The following is an 18820-nucleotide window of genomic DNA, read 5'->3' as shown; positions in this document are numbered from 1 at the left end:
GTCAGGTATGGCTTGCCACACAAAGCAGAATCTACCAGTGGGGGGATAAGTCCAGCACGATGCTGTATAGACTTTGCCAGCACGTTTCAAACACAGATGTTGCCGGGGCTTCGAGATGCGGCCGGAGATTCTATGTCAGATCCGAAGGTAATTGCCGACAGCTTTGCGAGCTACTATGCGACACAGTATGCCCCTAGGGAACTCCTCCCAGCAGATGCCATTGATAAATTTCTTGCGGATCTCCCGCCACAGGGGATCTCGGATGAGGAGCTCGGTTACCTTGAGCTTCCACTGTCAGCGGAAGAATTAGGGAAGGCCCTCGGCGAGCTGAATGCAGGGAAGTCCCCAGGACCCAACGGTTCCCGTGCGAGTTTTTCGGAAATATCATCTCCAGTTAGGGACACGTTATAAAAAGGCGCTGGACGCTGCTAGGGAGTTGGGTCACCTACCGGGGGATTGGAGACACGCCGAGATAGTGGTCTTTTGCAAGCCGGGGAGACCCCCCGAACGTCCCGAATCGTATCGGCCCATTTCGCTACTGAATATCGAGGCGAAGATACTGGCCAAAGCCCTCGCCAACCGCCTCCTCCCACTGATCACTAACCTGGTCCATCCGGACCAGGCCGGTTTTATGCCACACACAGCTACAAGAGACAATATTAGGCGGGCCCAAGTGGCATTAGAAATGATGCGCGCCACCGGAACTCCGGCAGCGCTGTTGCTGGCTGATATTGATAGAGCCTTTGACTCGCTGAGCTGGGTGTACCTGCACGCGCTACTGCCTCGCTTGAATCTGGGTCCCCACTTCCTCTCCTACATACATCTGCTATATACGGACTTGACGGCGTCTGTGAGAGTGGCCTGCGCGGTCTCGGGCGCCTTTCCTATTGGACGAGGCACCCGACAGGGGTGCCCCCTCTCGCCGTACCTGTTCGCCCTTGCCATGGAACGGTTAGCGGCGTGGGTACGCATTGACGCGCAGATGAAAGGTTTTGAATGGGAGGCTGGACCATCTGATAGGATCACACTCTATGCTGACAACGTGCTCTTCTTTCTCACAAACCTAAATAGGTCGGGACCGAGAGTCCTTGAAATTATGCGAGTCTTCGGGGAGGTTTCGGGGCTCCATCTTAATGTGCGGAAATCCACTCTATGGACCCTGGGAGGTAGTGTGGAACTAGGGGACTGGGCGTCGGTTCTACAGAGGGCTACCGGGGGTATTAAATACCTCGGGGTATTCCTGACGGACATACCGGGAGTTTCATGGGAACGCAACGTAGTTCCAGTATGGGACTCTATGGACCCTGGGAGGTAGTGTGGAACTAGGGGACTGGGCGTCGGTTCTACAGAGGGCTACCGGGGGGATTAAATACCTCGGGGTATTCCTGACGGACATACCGGAGTTTCATGGGAACGCAACGTAGTTCCAGTATGGGACCGAGTCCGGTCTGACATGAAAACGTGGTCCCGTATGCCCTTAAATCTCTATGGCCGCTCGGCCATCTTCAAGATGGTGGCCCTCCCTCGTCTGCTCTATCAGTTGCAGAACCACCCCTACCCAGTCTCGCCGCAGTGGTTTCGTCAGGTTAATTCGGCACTGGGATGCTTTCTTTGGGCTGGGGGCGCCGTCCGGGTGGCACTCCGCACCTGCTTCCTATCTACCTATTGTGGCGGCCTAACGTCGTCGGATATTCTATCCTATTATCAAACATCTCACTTGTTAGTACTAAATGAGTGGTGGTACGGGGATCGGGGTGACCCGGCGTATGCGCTGGAGAGATTTTTGATGGAACCAGACACTATCCATATGCTATTGTACTCGGCGGGGAAGAGGAAGAGGCTCCCGGAGGTTACCCAGGTGGTCTTTCGGATCTGGCGTGGAGCGCTTCGCCGCATGGGATGGTGGAACAGGCTAACAGAGGAGATCCCGTTGTGGCGGAATGGCCGATTGCCGGCTTTGGCGTCCCTGCAGGGGTTCAGTGACTGGGATGCGATAGGGATCTCGGCGCTGGGCCATGTCATGAAGGGCACAACCCTTAAATCATTTCAGGACCTGAGGGATGAATATAACATGCCTCACACTCAATTTTTCAAATACTTGCAGTTCAGACATGCCATTTCCCCTGCCCTGGAGGGATTGGACTCCCTTCCAGAGTTCAGTCCACTGGAAGCTAAGTTATTTATGGGGGTTCTGGAGGAGAAGAAAACATCCCGCATTTACCAGTCACTGGTCACTCACTGCTCCCCTTCTCTGGACAAACTACGGACCACCTGGGAGAGAGACGTTGGAGACTTAGATGAAGAGGGTTGGAGGGAGGCTCTCGCTGCTCCGAGGGAAGCGGCTATCGCCGTACGATTGCGCTTTATCCAATTTAAATACTTACATAGAGCCTATTTTACAAGAGAGAGGTTGTGGCGGGCCGGTTTGATTGCTTCCCCCGATTGCCTGAGATGTGGCCGGGAGGTGGGTACGTTCCTGCATACGGTGTGGTCTTGTGGGGCATTGGAGAGATACTGGATGCGTGTGTGGGATTGCCTGGACGAGGTGTTGGGTTGGAGGCTCCCCCGTACATCACAGCTGGGCCTTCTTCACGTCATGGAACAGGTGGGTGGTAACATCTACAAACGACACTTACTACTTCTAGGTCTCACGGTAGCCAAGAGAGATGTGGCCCGTGCTTGGAAGGACCCCAGGGCCCCCCCCGATAGAGGTGTGGAAACAAGGATTGGATTATTGTATGGGCTTGGAACGTCCAGTATATGAGGCCCGGGGCTGCCCCAGAAAGCACTATAAAATATGGAAGAATTGGGTGGAGTACAGAGGATTATGGTTCGAGCCACCGCTACAGCGGGATGTCGCTGATCAACAAATGTTTTGAGAACCGGGGTGGGGATGGAGTGCATCACCAATTCAAAATGACTATTTTGTTTGCAGACCTGAGTGGACATTGTGAACGGGGTTAGGGTGGGATCCGGGAGGGGGTAGTTCTTACAGGGTGGGTATTTTTCTGATTATACTGTTTAATTTTGACTGCTGTATTGATTGCAACTCCTTGCATTTTGCTTTTCTTCTCACAGTCCCTCCGGTGTTCGGAGTACTGTGGATGTAATGCAATCTTACTTTAAAATCAACAATAAAATCTTGTTCTGAAAAAAAAAAAGGTGTTGAACACCACACTTGTCCTATAGGGATGACTTAATACAGGTGCATTGTGAGTGGTGCCCACTGACTTTATCTACCTTACTTGCTCCATTTGAGGCTTTCTGATTTACGCTTATGAATTACAGTGCGGACGCTGCCACAGTGGAGTTTCAGTGTCAAATCCACTCACTTTTTTTTCAATTATATATAGAGTCAGTTCTACTTTCAGGATGATGTTTTAGTTCAAGCAGGGGCAGAAGGGGAGCATACAGTGTTGAAGAAATTAAAGGTCTTCAAATGGGCCATCAAGACATAAAGATGCCAGGTCACCCAATTGAGGTCACACCATTGGAAAGCAAAGGATGTAACCTAAGGAAGTTTGGATTTGAGTCAAGACCTAGCATGATCCACCAAGCAATAAGGAAGAACTCCATTCTTTCCTGGCACTGACGGAATATTACCCATAATTAACGAAGTCTTTGGGGATAAACATGCTCGGGTGTTGAGTCAGTTGGTAACAACCAGATGAACATGTTTATGGTATCAGCATTACCGAGGAGCATTTAATAATCTGAAGGAGAACATGAGCAAAAGACCCTCCTGACCCTGCTTTGATGTTTGAGGGAAAACCTGGCTGACCTTGAAAACAAGTGACATATGAATAGTGTTAGTTGCAGAGAGGGAGTTACAGGCATCACTGTATGCAATTGGGCTCCAATCAGAAACCATTAATTTATGTGCTCGCAATCAAAAGATCAGATCGTAAGTTCCATGGATGCTCCTGTGATGTGGATTGTATGGCAAATGTTCAGGTTGCGGTAGCCCTGTAGCTTTCACACCTGCATTCGAGGGGAAGAGGCTTTGGATATTATGGTTAAAGAAGGATATGTGGGTGTCAATGGTAGAAGTGCATTGTAAAACTGCTACTAAGGAGAAATATTGGCTTGGCTTGGTGGAAAAAGGTGCCAGCCTGTTCCCATTATGTCAATCTACATAAGATGCCCGTTAGGTCTTGCAATGAATAGCCACCTCATGGCAAGGTAAAGGATGAGTGCTTGGCAGGTCCTTGAGGGTAATACGATTAGACCTGTTGTATCTATCTGCAGGTAAAATAGAAGCTTACTGGAGTTGCACAGAAAAAACATCTTGTGTGAGGGCTCATTACAAGATAGATCTGATAGATGTATAAGTGACCAGAGTAGGTGGAGAAAGTAGACAAATAATTTATAGCACGAGGATGTCATTATGCTTTTTCTAGAAATGCGAAACATGTACTCATAAATAGTTTGGGGTAGTGAGCATCTAAAATTATATCCGATATGTTACGATCAGAGAGGCTCCATGTGTCATGATTTGATGTTTATTTATTTAGATGGTTTTGTATAGCACGAACATGACCCTTGTAGGTCTCAATGCGTTTTACGAGGGAAACATAGGGCAAAGAACAACATACAACAGTTATTGCGCCCTGATACACATAGATACAAAAGTGCATGCATAAAAACAGTAAATACAGCAAACTTTAAAAACAGAGATGCCAACATGCGTCATGCGGGTAACGGAAATGGTCATACGAGTTTACTCATGAGTAGAGATTTCACTTCTTTCTTGAAGGAGGAAGTATAGGGGTTAAGTCTGGCTTCTGGGGGATATGTGTTCCCGATTCTCAAGATGATTCCAGAGAAGGCTCAGTTGTTTTTGGTTTTCAGAGGAAGAGTGCTGGAACTCCTGGAGGATCTATCACCACCAGAGATCACCAATTTATGGGCCAGATATCTCTGGGTCTTGTAATGAAGGGCTTTGTGAGTCATGCAAGCGGTTTTTAATTGAATTCTTGCTTTATATGGGAGCCAATTGAGAGCTCTAAGGTCAGGGGAGATGTGGCGTTTTTTTTTAGATCCCTTGAAGAGCCTGGTAGCCGAATTGAGGGAAGCTCTTAAAGGAGCAGCTGTAGACCTGGGAAGTCCACAAAGGGTTGCACTCCCACAATCGAGCCTAGGGATTACTGGAGCATGTACTGCTAATTTGAAGTCATTAGGGGGGAGGAAGGGTTTACATTTCCTCACAGTGCTCATTTGTATGTTTGCTCCTTTTGCTGCGGCACTGATATGCTTCTGCATGTTTAGATTCCTGTTGAGTGTTATTCCCCGAGACCTTGCTGAGTCGATAACTTGAGGCTGTCAGTTAAGAGCTGTAAGTTGTTTCAGCCATTTCTCTAATATGGGTGTCTGACTGGGAGGAGCGATCAGGAGGAATTCAGTCTTGAGGGTGTTTAGTTTGAGGTGGTTTTCTGCAACCAAAGACTGAGTTTTTTGTAGAGTTAAGTTAAGGGATCTGATGTCCTTCGGGAAAGAGACCTTTAGGTACAGTTGTGTATCATCTGCATACATGTGATGATGAATGTTGGATGAGTTAAGAATTTCGGTAAGAGGTTCCATAGATAGGTTAAAAAGAGTGGGTGAAAGGGAGGATCCCAGCGGGACTCCTAACATGACAGGGATGGACTTAGATAGAGATCGATTGACATTGAATCTTTGGGATCTGTTTTGGAGAAATGTAACTGTGTCGAATGCTGAAGATAGGTCAAGAAGAACTAGGAGGCAAGCTTCATTTTCGTCTAAAATGTTTAGTGCATCATCCACTATGTGAGTCAGAGCCGATTCGGTAATGTGCCCTGAGCGGAAGCCAGATTGGCAATTGTCCGGAAGGCTGAATTGTTCAATGTGGTTGCAAAGTTAGATGTGTGCACATTTTTCCAGGGGTTGTGCCAGGGTTGAAATGTTGGAGATTAGTCGTAACTTGTTTAAGTCTGTGTGGTCCGCAGATGTTTATTTAGGATGAGGGACACGTGCCCCGATTTTAAGCTTTCTGGCATAACGCATTGAAGTAGAGAGGAATTAACAATCTTGGTCCATAGTGGCAGTATCAATGATTTTATCTTATTGAAGAAGTTAGAGGGTTGAGGATCAATGAAGTGGCTGAGGGTTTCAATGATGTAACAATTGTAAGGATTGTGCCTTCATTAAAGGTTTTGAAGGAAGACCATGAGGCATTGTTTTTTAGGGTGCGTCCTGATGGGCAAATGGTTATGGGCACCAGTGAGGGGGGAAGGGTGTCTTTGGGGAAAAAGGAATGATGCTTCAAAGCCATCTGCAGATCAATCTTCATGTTTTTGGTCTTCTCACGGAAAAAGGAGGCAAATTCTTGGCAACTGGGTAATGAGCTGGGTACCGCTTAGGGGGGACATTTGATTGTGCTTTAACTAATTCCAATAGTTTTTTGGGTTGGTTTTTAGCTTGGTCTAATTGGTTGCTAAAAAGTTTGCTTTTGACATTTTGATGTTTTTGTAGTTGGTGTTCCCAGTAGCTCTTAGAAACGTAAGGTGATCAAGGAACGGGGAGGCTCTCCACCGAAGTTCAATTAGTCTTAAGGTACATCTTTCTGAATTGAGGCTGTCATCGTACCTGTTTTTGGAGTCTTTAGTGGACAGTCTTTTTAGTTATAGGGTGCAACTGATTCTAGGATAGTTGTCGTGGAACTGGAGTAGAAGTTTGTAAGACCCTGTGCATCTGATAAGTCCTCCGGGGAAGGAGAAGACGTTGCCACTGAAAGATATAAGTAGATCGATGTTACCATTTTTAAGCCCCTTTTCCATATTTTAGGTTTCATTGGTTGAACTGAGTTTAGTCTTACAGCTTCATTAATGAGGAATGTAATTAAGTAGTGGTCCTACCAATCACAAGAAAGGATCAATTCCAGTTGAATGGAATCGGCCTTGGCAATAACAAGACCTAACATTAAACCCTTATCATGTGTAGGGCTGTTGCAGATTTGATTCAAGTCAAGGTCCAAAAGCAATACTTTGAAGCTGTTCACAGCAGAGCCATTTAGATCATTCCAATGTAGGTTGCGATTGAGGAGGAAAATGTGGGAGCCTGTCCTGTGTTTGTAATAATGATATCCATAAACTGTTCAATCTAGTGTCATAGATCAAAATCAGTTCTTCCTTGCTGGGGTGTAGAGAAAGTATGCATTGTGACTAAAAGTATAGAAGAGGCTCTTAGTAAAGCAGGAAAACTGCAACTCATATTATGATGCCACGTACAAGATAGAACGTTCTGTGCTGAGATGCGTTTACTGTACACAATCCTAGATATGTCAACCAGGATTTTACTTTGTATCAGTCGCTTCCAGAGGTGTTAAATGATGGCAGGTAATCGGTAGTGCATCATGATGTGAGTCTAAGTTTGGATGTGATGGTTGGAATTGGAGTGTGGAGTGGTCATGGAAGGAGTGGTGTGGACTGTATAGTTGCATCAATTTTATCTTTAGTGGAAACAAAATTGATTATGTGAGTCCTGTTCAGTGAAGAGTAGGACATGTTAGATGGAAGAAGGCACCTAGACAAGTCAAACACCCACAAGGGTCTCTTCCTAAATAAAATGGTGAACTAATTGAGAGTTAATGCATTGTGAGTGGGATGCGGCATATGAACCAAAGCTTGTAGTGAGAGTGTTAGCGTTGTATGAAAGGTGGGAATTTCTTTGTATGTGGTTTTCTATATATACTAAGTCTATAGTTCTTGTACTTGGTGATTATTGTTGTGTCATATTGTGTTTGTTTTTATTCTTATAAATAGTATCAAGAGGAAGATGAATTTCCAAACTGGAGTTATGGAATATTATTTGTGTAATATTGATGGAGGAGCATGGGGAATCTGAGGAGGGAGGTGGCCTGGAGATTGAGAAATATAATTTCTGTCCATCCTGTGAGCTGTTGGTGGTGAACTGTTGTGAGAACTAAATGTGGAGAAGATTACCTGGCATATGCATATTTCTGCAAATTATACATTATTTGTTTATGGACGTTTTCTACACGTCAGCTCTCCCAGGGTCCCGGAGATACTCAGCAGGGGAAATGTTTACATTTTTTGCCTGTCTGGAAGAAGAAGTTTCCAAGGTAGTGTGTGTAACATTTGTTGATCGCCATACAGTACGCAAACTGAGCCCAGTTGCTTTGGAAGAGGCTTGCTTTCAAACAAGCCACAAACCACATACATTAGCTGCTAGCCAGGGCTCACCCACAGTGGGCTAATTAAGGGAACTGCGTGGCTTATATGGGTAGGTTGAAATTAGTATGGATTATGCTTTCTATTACATAGAGATACCAGATTCGAGGAAGTCCCTAGTCCATTGATAGGCAATTGTATTAGGATTGTCTGCATTGGCGCCTGCTGTATTCAAGGTATCAGTTAACTCAAAAATGGCAAAAGCCATTGGTACTGAACACAGCCGGGAGGGATGGGAGAGAAGCCACCCATATACCGCTAAGGTACAGGCACCCATAATGTAGGAATATAGGCAGCAACGATGTACATTTAAGAAACTGGGGACCTAAATTATATATTGTCGAACGGGGTTACCTTCGTCAGGGCAACAAGGTAAATTCTCCATTACCTTAACAGAGTACCGACTGGCCAAATTTAGAAGTGACTGAAGTATTGGGAGGAAATGCTGTCACAGTGGTTTTTTAAGTTTGGCATATGGTTCCGTCAACACGATGGAGCCACCTGTCAAACATATATTTTTTTTATTTTCACCAAAAAAATCACAAAGCAGAATTTTCTTTTTGAATTAAAAAAAAACAATGCCCCCTTGCCATGAGACCTATCACCCGTGGCGAGGGGGGCATCAGAAGGTTTTTGCTGTCCCTTACCTCCAGGGTTTTAGTGGCAGTGACGGGCAGTGAAAACTGACCTGTATGTCCGCCCATCCAAATTATGTGAGTCGACGCAGAAGTCAGCATCTTATGACCCTTACTCAGTTGGGCAATCAGAGGGCTGGAACCATGGTGGAGTAGTCTCTGCCATGGTTTCCCCAAATGTCCGCCCACATTTAAATCAGGTGGGCGGACTGTCATGTTCACAATAAGGATAACCCATTGCTGCTCCAATAGAGTATCCTTACTGCCAACATGTAAATCAGGACCTAGATTGCTACAATGTTTGACAGAATGACAGGGTATTCATTTCTTGTATTTATAAGCTTCCTAAGCGTAACTATTAGACAGTGAAATAAGTGTGTTAATGCTAACAAAAACATTTTAAATTGGGTTGTAGCTGGTTCCCTCATTAGCACACTTACATCAGTTCAAGTACTTTGAGACCTTTTCTGCTGCAAGTTCCACCTGCAGAAATTCAATAATCAATCAATGGAGGGAGGGCAGCGTTGTGAGGTGATGCTGTGCTCGTCGTTACCGTAGTAACACCCAAGCTGCTCATTTCAGTTGTCCATCTGGTTTCATGACATTTGTTTTTCATTCATTCATTCTTTCTTCCATGTTTTTGTTCCTCACCATCGGCTTTCCTTTTCAATGTCAAAGATCATGGCGGTAAAGGTAGGTACTCATACCCATCCCACCATCCCATGTCTGGACTGAACTGTGGTCTTAGTTTACAAATTCCCACTTTCCTGAGTTACCTGTGAGATGTAATTTGTTACTGTTGATGACCAGAAGATTATAACATAGAGGAATATTGCCATTTCTGGATTTGTACGCTGCAAATATGCGATAGGTATATCATCCCTCCATTTGCATTCGCTGGACACAAGATAACTTTATTGTCTTCTGTTTACATACACAATTTTAATCCTCAATAGCGTTAAGTATGATTTCTTGCTACTTTTGTTCCTACAATTCCTTATTTTCGCCTTTACATATTTGCATGATTTAAATTGAATCCAGTGAGAACTTGGTATACAAATGAGAAAGTAACTACTGGGCCAGTACCAATAACCCCATTTTCGTGGCGAGTGTAAACCGAGTGATGCACACTTGTAGTGACTCAGACCTAGCCTCACCTGCCTTCCACTGGCCTTTCGAGGTATGGTATGATTCTCAATCAGCAGTTCTTTAAAAGGCAGGTACTGTCAGTCACTGAGAACCTTCATGCTCCAACAATCTACTGCGAGGCTAATTAATTCTACCACTTGATTACACCACCTTGTTGGTTCTCATGACAGCTCTTCCACTTTCAGGAAAGGCTTTCATAAGAAAGGCAGGACATCCTTAGGATGTCCTGCCTTGAGAAAAGATCCATCAGCTTTCGGTTTCATGAAGGCTGCATAAGGATATAGCATCATGTCTCTGAAAAACTAAGGGGGATATTCACAAGGAAGTGGCGGAGAGAGGCGTTAGCCTCCTTGGCTTACTGCCTCTCTCTGCCACTTCAGAAATGCAAGCCTGCACCTTATTCACAAGGATATGGTGCAGCCATACGTTTACCCCTGCGATGGCACTAAGTTTCACAACTTAGCGCCAATGCAGGCACCATTGCACCAGAGTGTAATGGTGTCTGCAAGCAGGGAGGTTTGTTTATGTACAGGAAGTTGTCGCTTCCTGCACATAAAAAAAACTAAAATGCCAGTTTGTAACTTACATGTGTGCTGCCTCATGCAGCACCCATGTAAGTTACAAAACGTCATTTAAAAAAAAGGTTTGTTTATGTACAGGATGGGGCACCTTCCTGTACGTAAACAAACCATGGCATTTTGCATTTTCCATGTGTGCTGCACAAGGCAGCACACAGGCTGCATAAAGCATTTCTCCTCATTTCACCAACTTAAGACCAGGTATTTCCTGGTCTTAATTTTGGCTCTACCTCCTATTTACACTGCTCTTGTGATTAAGGGGCAGCGTCAAAATCAATAGGTGTTGTGGTGAAACGCCCACCACCACACCCACTGCACGCCCCTTTCACGCTAAACACAGCGTAAAAGGGGACCTTATTCACAATGCAGGGTTAAGCCACGTTACCACCGCTGTATGACAGAGTCATAAGAATGATCTTGCTTCCACATACTGTGTACTACAGATAAGTGTAGGATACTGAGAAATGCTAAATAGTTGGTAAACTTACGGAGAATGATGTAGACATTCATCATGTGCAGGTAGAATATATATTTTCCTGCCCCTTTCTAAGCATATTTATCTGTGTCTCTATCACAGTCTACGTCAATGTGTCTGTTGCTGTTTCCGCCCTTCCATACATACAAATTCATTTGTCTTTGTCTAGCTTTCTATAAACATACTGATCATTATTCCATTAAATCTATGGACCAGCATATATGTATCCAACTGTCAGTATTTCTGTCAGTCCATCTGTACACCGTATACCTTTGTGCATCTTTCCATCCATCCATGTATTCATCCATCTATTTACATATCTACCTGTTTCTCCATCTATTGGTCCATTTAACTCTCCATCCATAAAGTCACCTATCCTTCCAACTTTATAGCACTCCTTTAATCTGTCAACCCATCTGTCGGTCATTCTTTCCACTTGTCTGCTTGTCTCTTCATCTTTCTCTCCCTCTCTTATCTCCCATCTGTGTCTCTGTCTCTCCATCTAACCACCTGTCTGTCCTATCTTCTAAGCTATCTCTACATCGATCTCTTTCCCTTTATCTGTCTCTCATTCTGTCATTGCATCTGTCCATCCATCTGCCTTGTCGCCTATATACTTATATATCTCTCTGCACATATCACTCTCCACCTATTCCTCCCTCCAGCTGTCTTTCCATCTATCACTCCATCTGTCTCGTTGTCTGTCTCTAGATCTGCCTATCTCACTCTCTCTAGCTGTCCCTAATTCTCACTCCACATCCAGCTGTCCGTTTGAATCTCCCTCCCTCCCATACTCACCCGCCCTGACCCGCGCAGACCCACGCACCCTTGCTCCCACTGACGCCTTCTCTTGCTCCATGCAGTTCCTCCATGGGCCCTGGCAGCCATCTTGATTGTCGCTGGCCTGCTGCTCCTCTGCTGCTGCTTCTGCATCTGCAAGAAATGCTGCGGCAAGAAGAAAAAGGGAAAAAAGGGCAAAGACAAGATGAAAGCCCAGATCAACATGAAGGAGGTGAAAGACCTGGGCAAGAGCTACATCGACAAGGTAAGGGTTGCACCACAGTGGTATGCTTATTTGCACCCACTTGGGACGATTCATTAACATATGCCTGCTTCAAGGATAAGCCCGCAAAGGTGAGATTGTCAGGTGTGTTTGTTAATGCTCTGGGAACAGCACTGTCATTGTGAAAGCATTAAACAAAATGCTTAATTAAACAGCCATTTAACACTTTGTTTGTTTAAGGAAGCTAAATAGCCTGCAAATGTATCCAGCACTGTGAATAACAGGAAATAATTCACAGACCACTTTTCTGTGAAACACAAGCTTAGAATCAACGGCAGACATTCAATAAGAAGGCTTACCCATATATCTGTAGATTTATCTATCTATCTATCTATCTATCTATCTATCTATCTCTCTCTCTCTCTCTCTCTCTCTCTCTCTCTCTCTATATATATATATATATATATATATATATTCACTGAAAAAAAACATAGGTTTCACACATGTTATAGTTAGCTGGACATTTCACTCATACAAAACCATTGAAATTCCCCCATTATAGTTAGTTCAGCTAACTATAACTTGCACGCCCGCAATGCACTGCTGATGATATCACATATTACATCACTCATGACATGGTCAGTGACATCACTCATGACATCACTGATGACATCTCATATGACATCACTGATGACATCATCCTTGTGAAAGAGTGGCAGACCTCCTCTCAGCGTCATATAACCTTTGATACACACATTCAAAAATAGAAACTAAAATTTTCAAAAAATGGAGATACCAATACCAGTTACAACAACCTATTCAGTAATTCCACCATCTACATACACATCCACTCATTCACCAACAGTTCTATATAGTCACTCATACATGTACTCACTCATCATATGTAGTCATACACCTATACATCCTGTTACACACCGACACTCATCCATAGAGTTACTCACACACATACTCACACATGCAAATAAACTATCAAACATCCATTTATTTGCATATACAGCTGTACACACACCACTACACTTACTTTTACAGAAACGTACACATACTTACTCTCTTAAACAATGACTTATAGAAACACATACTTATTTATACAGGAACTCTTCCAATCTGTCACTCTCACATATACTCACTTATATACATCAATACTCACATATACTGGATTAAAACATATGTAGTTATTCTTAAAGATACTATTGAGACAGTCATTCACTCACTAACACACCCATATATATATATATGGGTGTATATCTATATATATATATATATATATATATTTTTTTTTTTATATAACAACTTGCTAAAATAAGGTAGAAGAGACCAGGATTTCCCAGCTGACACACTGACCCGAGATGCTGAGGTTCCTGCATGCAGACACTCCAGCTCGCAGTGGTCTAACATCCCTCACTGGGTGTCCAACTCGAGACCAGGACGGGGTCCCACAGCCTCTCACTTCAAGTAATGGGGTAGACTGTATCCTAGAGGGATTCTTGGCTTAACACCTACACACATGTTAGGTACACCTAGGTACATCTAGTTAAGAGACATCGTAGCAGTACGCATCTTTTTATTATCATGTATTTTATATACTTGTATGTATTCATGATTACTGCAAGATGGTTTACCCTAGTTCAAAATCTCATACATTATGCATGAGGATTCTTGGAAACAGCAGGACTACCATCTCCTGTATAATACCTATGTATAAAGTTCATGCACAACGCCATCCTTAGGTCAACACAGTAATACAGCGAGGTAGGACCCCTAGGGAGACCTATAGGTATACATATATATATATATATATATATATATATATATATATATATATATATATATATTGCTGCAACACATTCGTATTTTTACGAAAGTAGACGGCACTCAAAGTTGATTCTCCAAAGTGTTTTATTGGCAGACCCCCTGCCCCCTCGACAGACGCGTTTCACCTTTACCGTAAAGGTGAAACGCGTCTGTCGAGGGGGCAGGGGGTCTGCCTATAAAACACTTTGGAGAATCAACTTTGAGTGCCGTCTACTTTCGTCAAAATACAAATGTGTTGCAGCAATTGATCGCGGCTCACCACAGCAAGACGAAGCACCCGGGACGAAGGAGGAGCGACGCCGGCGACTGAACTGTGCGAAAAAAAAAAAGATATATATATATATATATATATATATATATATATATATATATATATATAAAATGAGCACTCTTTCGTTATAGTCTTTCGTTATAGTCTTACACCAGTCCAAAACAAGGAGTAAATAAAGACACGTGCAAGTTTGAAATGTTTATTTCTAAGGCCGTAATCTCATGCGCAGTACCTTAGATAATACAACCAAGCATATTATCTGAAAAAAGGTTGTCAGCATTGTTACTCTTCCATAAAATACAAAGGGAGAAAGCATCCTATAATGCTAAAGGGAAACAGATTTAAAACATACCTACATTTCACCCTCCCTACCTACCAGGTTAGTTTATAACTACAGAAGCTCTCATAGGATTACATGGGCGGACCCATACCTCTGATACTCAGCAGTAGTGGATCACATTGAGTTCTGCACAAACTGTCAGGATACGAATGTTCTCCAACTGTGTGTAATTATGCCTCTACAATGCATTATTAAACGCGCCAGTATCACAGGTGGCCACAGCTGCATATGTGTTATGGGTCGAACGTGCGAAGATCATTCCGAATAACAGACACAGTATCCAAGATAACCTTGATGTTCCATGCTCTCACTATACACACTAAACTAGCGAGGCAGTCTACAAATGTAGCATTACAAATTATTCTCATGTGAAGCAAAATACTCAGCCTTCTCTAAACAATATCACAAGTGTGTGTCGTGTGCAAAGCAGAGCAGGAAAGCAAAAATGGCGTTTAAGCTTCTAATAAACCCATGCTAACTTAACACCGTGTGAGTGCAAGGCTCAGCCCACGACATGCTCCCTCGATCGAAGCATGTGATATAAACGTGGGCGAATTAGGAACGCAGAGTCCAAGCCTGAAAAGCAGAGTCAAGTTCAAATTTGCAAAAAAAATTATTCGCTGTTTGATAGAAAACAGTAACTAAATAATAAAGAATAGGTAGAAAAATCAAAGAGTCTTAATCCAACAGCGTATAAACACAGTACGTAGCAACAGCCTCCAGGAGGAAGTCATTGTTCTCATCTGAAAACATTTCAATAGTGAGAATGAACATACATGTTCCTCAACGACCGGAGCCTCCATCACCATAGGAGGAAAACTCGGGTCATCTTCAATGTAACTGCATGCCAAGAAGTCATGCGCCGCTGCAAAAACATTACAACGTCCCAATATGCCATGTAACGCTGCTAAGGCCATAATCCCGCCGCCAGAACAGAGCAAGTCATGAACCACTAAGGGGCTCATCAGCTGGTCATAATCCGCTTTGGTAGACACCGTACAGCAGAGACACAAATCCAGGGCCCAGTCGAAATCGCAGCTCAGGCAATGGAAGACAGGTTGAACGCATGTGAAAAAGGAGAATCGAAACAATAATCCATAAACTGCACTCAATGTAGCCAGAGGCAGAGCTCCGTAATAACTAAGCATTCGGTTGCGGACCAGCAACAGTCGAGAAATATTGTCGTGTGCTGCAGGATGTGCATCCATATTTAAGTAAACAAATTAATAGAAGCACACCGGCAACTAATGCGAGTATTAGGGGGAATCCACCAAAGATGCTGGAAAAAATCGAATGAAAAAATGCCTAAAAGACACCAAATATAGTTTGAAAAGAAGTCACAAGGCCACTGCTTCTAACTTAAACAAGCATTTACAATGCAATGGTTTCGCCTTTGTTAAAGTTAGAGCTATTGGCATTGCTGTTGACATTATTTTTATTTATGTTTTTTTAACATAAATAAATGGCATTGTCATTTACAATGCCACTAGCTTTATCTCTCGCAAATGACACACACAGAGCCCCCCCACACACACACCCACACAGAGCCCCCCACACACACAGCCACACAAAGCTCTCCACACACACAGCCACACAGAGCCCTCCACACACACAGCCACACAGCAGGCAACAGGGGCACACGGAGGCACAAGCAGGCAACAGGGGCACACGGAGGCACAAGCAGGCGACAGGGGCACGAAAACTGAGGCACAAGCAGGCGACAGGGGCACGAAAACTGAGGCACAAGCAGGCGACAGGGGCACGAAAACTGAGGCACAAGCGGGCAACAGGGGCACACGGAGGCACAAGCAGGCAACAGGGGCACACGGAGGCACAAGCAGGCAAAAGGGTCACAAGCAGGAATTGTAATTTAGACGGGGCTGAAGTGGAGAACGGTCAGTAGGAAAGTAGTGCGGCTGGTGCAGTGGTACCAAGCTGAAAGGTGAGAGGGGCTGTCTGCACCCCAGTTTGGACAGTTTCCACTACCTAACAGGGATTGGTGGGAGGGGGGCGTACTTCTTGCTTGCTTTAGGGCTGTTACTTCGGGGACGCAGTGCACGCTCCTGCCTGCTGCCGCCGGGACACTACAACAGGCAGGGAGAGGACAGGCTGGGAGAGGGCAGGGAGGGGACAGGCTGGGAGAGGGCAGGCTGGGAGAGGGCAGGCCGGGAGTGGGCAGGCCGCGAGTGGGCAGGCCGCGAGTGGGCAGGCCGCGAGAGGGCAGGCCGCGAGAGGGCAGGTCGCGAGAGGGCAGGCCGGGAAGCAGAGAGTGTCTTACCTGAGAAGTCTGCCAGCGCGGAGCTCTCCGGGGCGCAGAGCAGCAGCAGGGCCCAGCAGAGCAGGGCGGGCGAGCCCCAAGCCTCTGGTGGTGGTGCTAGTGCTGCTGCTGGACACGACTTTTATGTAGCTGCTGCTTTGTGTTAAGAGTAATTGTAATAATCTTGTAACTTAATTACGTAATTTGTAAACCCATAAATAGTTTACCCTTGACAAACGAGCAGAGTGGGCGATGCAAGTAAAATGTTAAAAGAGTCGGTGGCCGAGCAAACACTGAGAAGGGAGATGGCGGAAGGGAAAAGAAGTTTGTTAGTCACTTCCCGCAATATTAGCTGACCATGGACGGCACAAGAGGCCTCTGGGGACAGGGGGCTGCTGGGGGTCCTCGTTTTGCTGGCGCAGGACGGTGGGGTCAGGCATGGGCTGGTGGGGGGTGCCTGCTGGGCGACCTAAGGGCGGGTGGGGAGGGAGGAATGCGAGAAAATGCAAGGCCTTGTGGCCTGAGTTGCGGTGCTGTCTGAGGGCAAGAGGTCTCGTGCCACACTCGGGCAAGGGGGCATCGCGTAGTTGACAATGGAGTGGATCCACTCCCGGACTTGACCCGATGCGGGAGGGGGGGGGCTCGTAATTAAGAGGTAACAAAGGTTTCGGAAAGTGAAGGGACGAGGCGGTGTCTTGCGGGACAGTGGCGCGCGGCAGGATGGTGCGGGGGCGCCGCGGAGCTCAGCACAACATCAATAGGAGCAGAGGGGAGGGGGCGATGACAAGGAGATCAGGCGCGAAGCAGGGGATAGGCGGGCACATGGCCTGGAAGGATAAGGGGAGGGGTGGTCTTTTATGGGGCGGGCAGGTTGGGTTGCGATGGGGATGGACATGCGAGAGATTCATGCGGATGCATTGGGTGCTGTTTATACAAGTTGGTAACAGCATTAGAAGAAGAGAGTGATGTCAACGCGTAACTATGACTCATTCACTGCCGATTAAGGTGCAGGAACGCCAGGTAGAAAAGACACTTCACTGGTTTCTAAATATTTATTTGTTTATTAATTGTTTATGCATTTTTGTGTAGCGCCGACTTTGCCCAGTGGCGTCGGAGCGCTTCACAGTGGGAACAGAGGTGATGCATGATGAGAGCAGATTGCAGAGGCAGACGTGGCGTTACATGGGGGAGAGGTGACGGTTGTGAGCAAGCATAATGCATGGGGTGGTAGGGAGTGCACAGGAGGAAGGGGTGACAGGCTCAACCTTCACCAGCAAACCTACTCCAAAATAAAACAACAAACAAAATATATTGGATCACCATAACGCCACCACCTCATTAGCCCCATCTTGTCAAATGCTCGTCGCACGAATACCCAAGAACAGAAATGCCACTGGTACTATTTTCTGGTTTCACACGCATTAGCGAAAATTGAAAAACAAAAGAGCACAGTGTGCAGTGGAACACGTGGTCTCTACGACAGAAGGAAAATCCCAGCGCCGCTTTGCTAATCTGGCAGCCTGACAATAGTAGCAAAAGATGGGGTGAAACTGACCGTAAACAGCTAGAAGCTCAAACCAGGGGAATGACTGCGCTACTCTCGCGTACTGCCCTGCACGAGAATGCTGCCCACCAAGTCCACGGCAAACCTCGGGGAGACAGACGACTGCGCGTGCACAGCCACAGCTTCTAGGCACCGCCGCTGGAGTTCTTTAACCCGCCCCTGGGGAACAGCGCAGTCATGGATTGGGTGAAAGCATGTTGTCAGGGATTGGCAAATGCTGTACACACACAAAAACAAGCACCTACGAGGACACAGGGGGCGGGAGAGGACACGGACGGCGGGAGGGGGGCGGGAGAGGACACGAACGGCGGGAGGGGGGCGGGAGAGGACACGGACGGCGGGAGGGGGGCGGGAGAGGACACGAACGGCGGAAGAGGACACGGATGGCGGGAGAGGACAAGGACGGCGGGAGGGGGGCGGGAGAGGACACGAACGGCGGGAGGGGACACGGACGGCGGGAGGGGACATGGACGGCGGGAGGGAGGCGGGAAACGTGCACAGGACA

General features: G+C 45.8%; 1 protein-coding gene across 1 annotated transcript in view; it reads left to right on the top strand.

The window, feature by feature from the left end:
- SYT5 (synaptotagmin 5) overlaps positions 1-18820 on the top strand; it is a 194889-nt gene that overhangs the window by 27713 nt on the left and 148356 nt on the right. Inside the window, exon 2 of the mRNA XM_078655026.1 lies at positions 11911-12092. Within this exon, the coding sequence (XP_078511152.1) occupies positions 11911-12092 (182 nt within the window). The remainder of the gene's footprint in view (positions 1-11910; positions 12093-18820) is intronic.

Source organism: Lissotriton helveticus, chromosome 7 (assembly GCF_964261635.1).
Source record: "Lissotriton helveticus chromosome 7, aLisHel1.1, whole genome shotgun sequence".
Lineage (NCBI taxonomy): Eukaryota > Metazoa > Chordata > Amphibia > Caudata > Salamandridae > Lissotriton > Lissotriton helveticus.
Note: the sequence above shows the minus strand (reverse complement) of the source record. Positions and strands in the feature narration are given on the sequence as shown.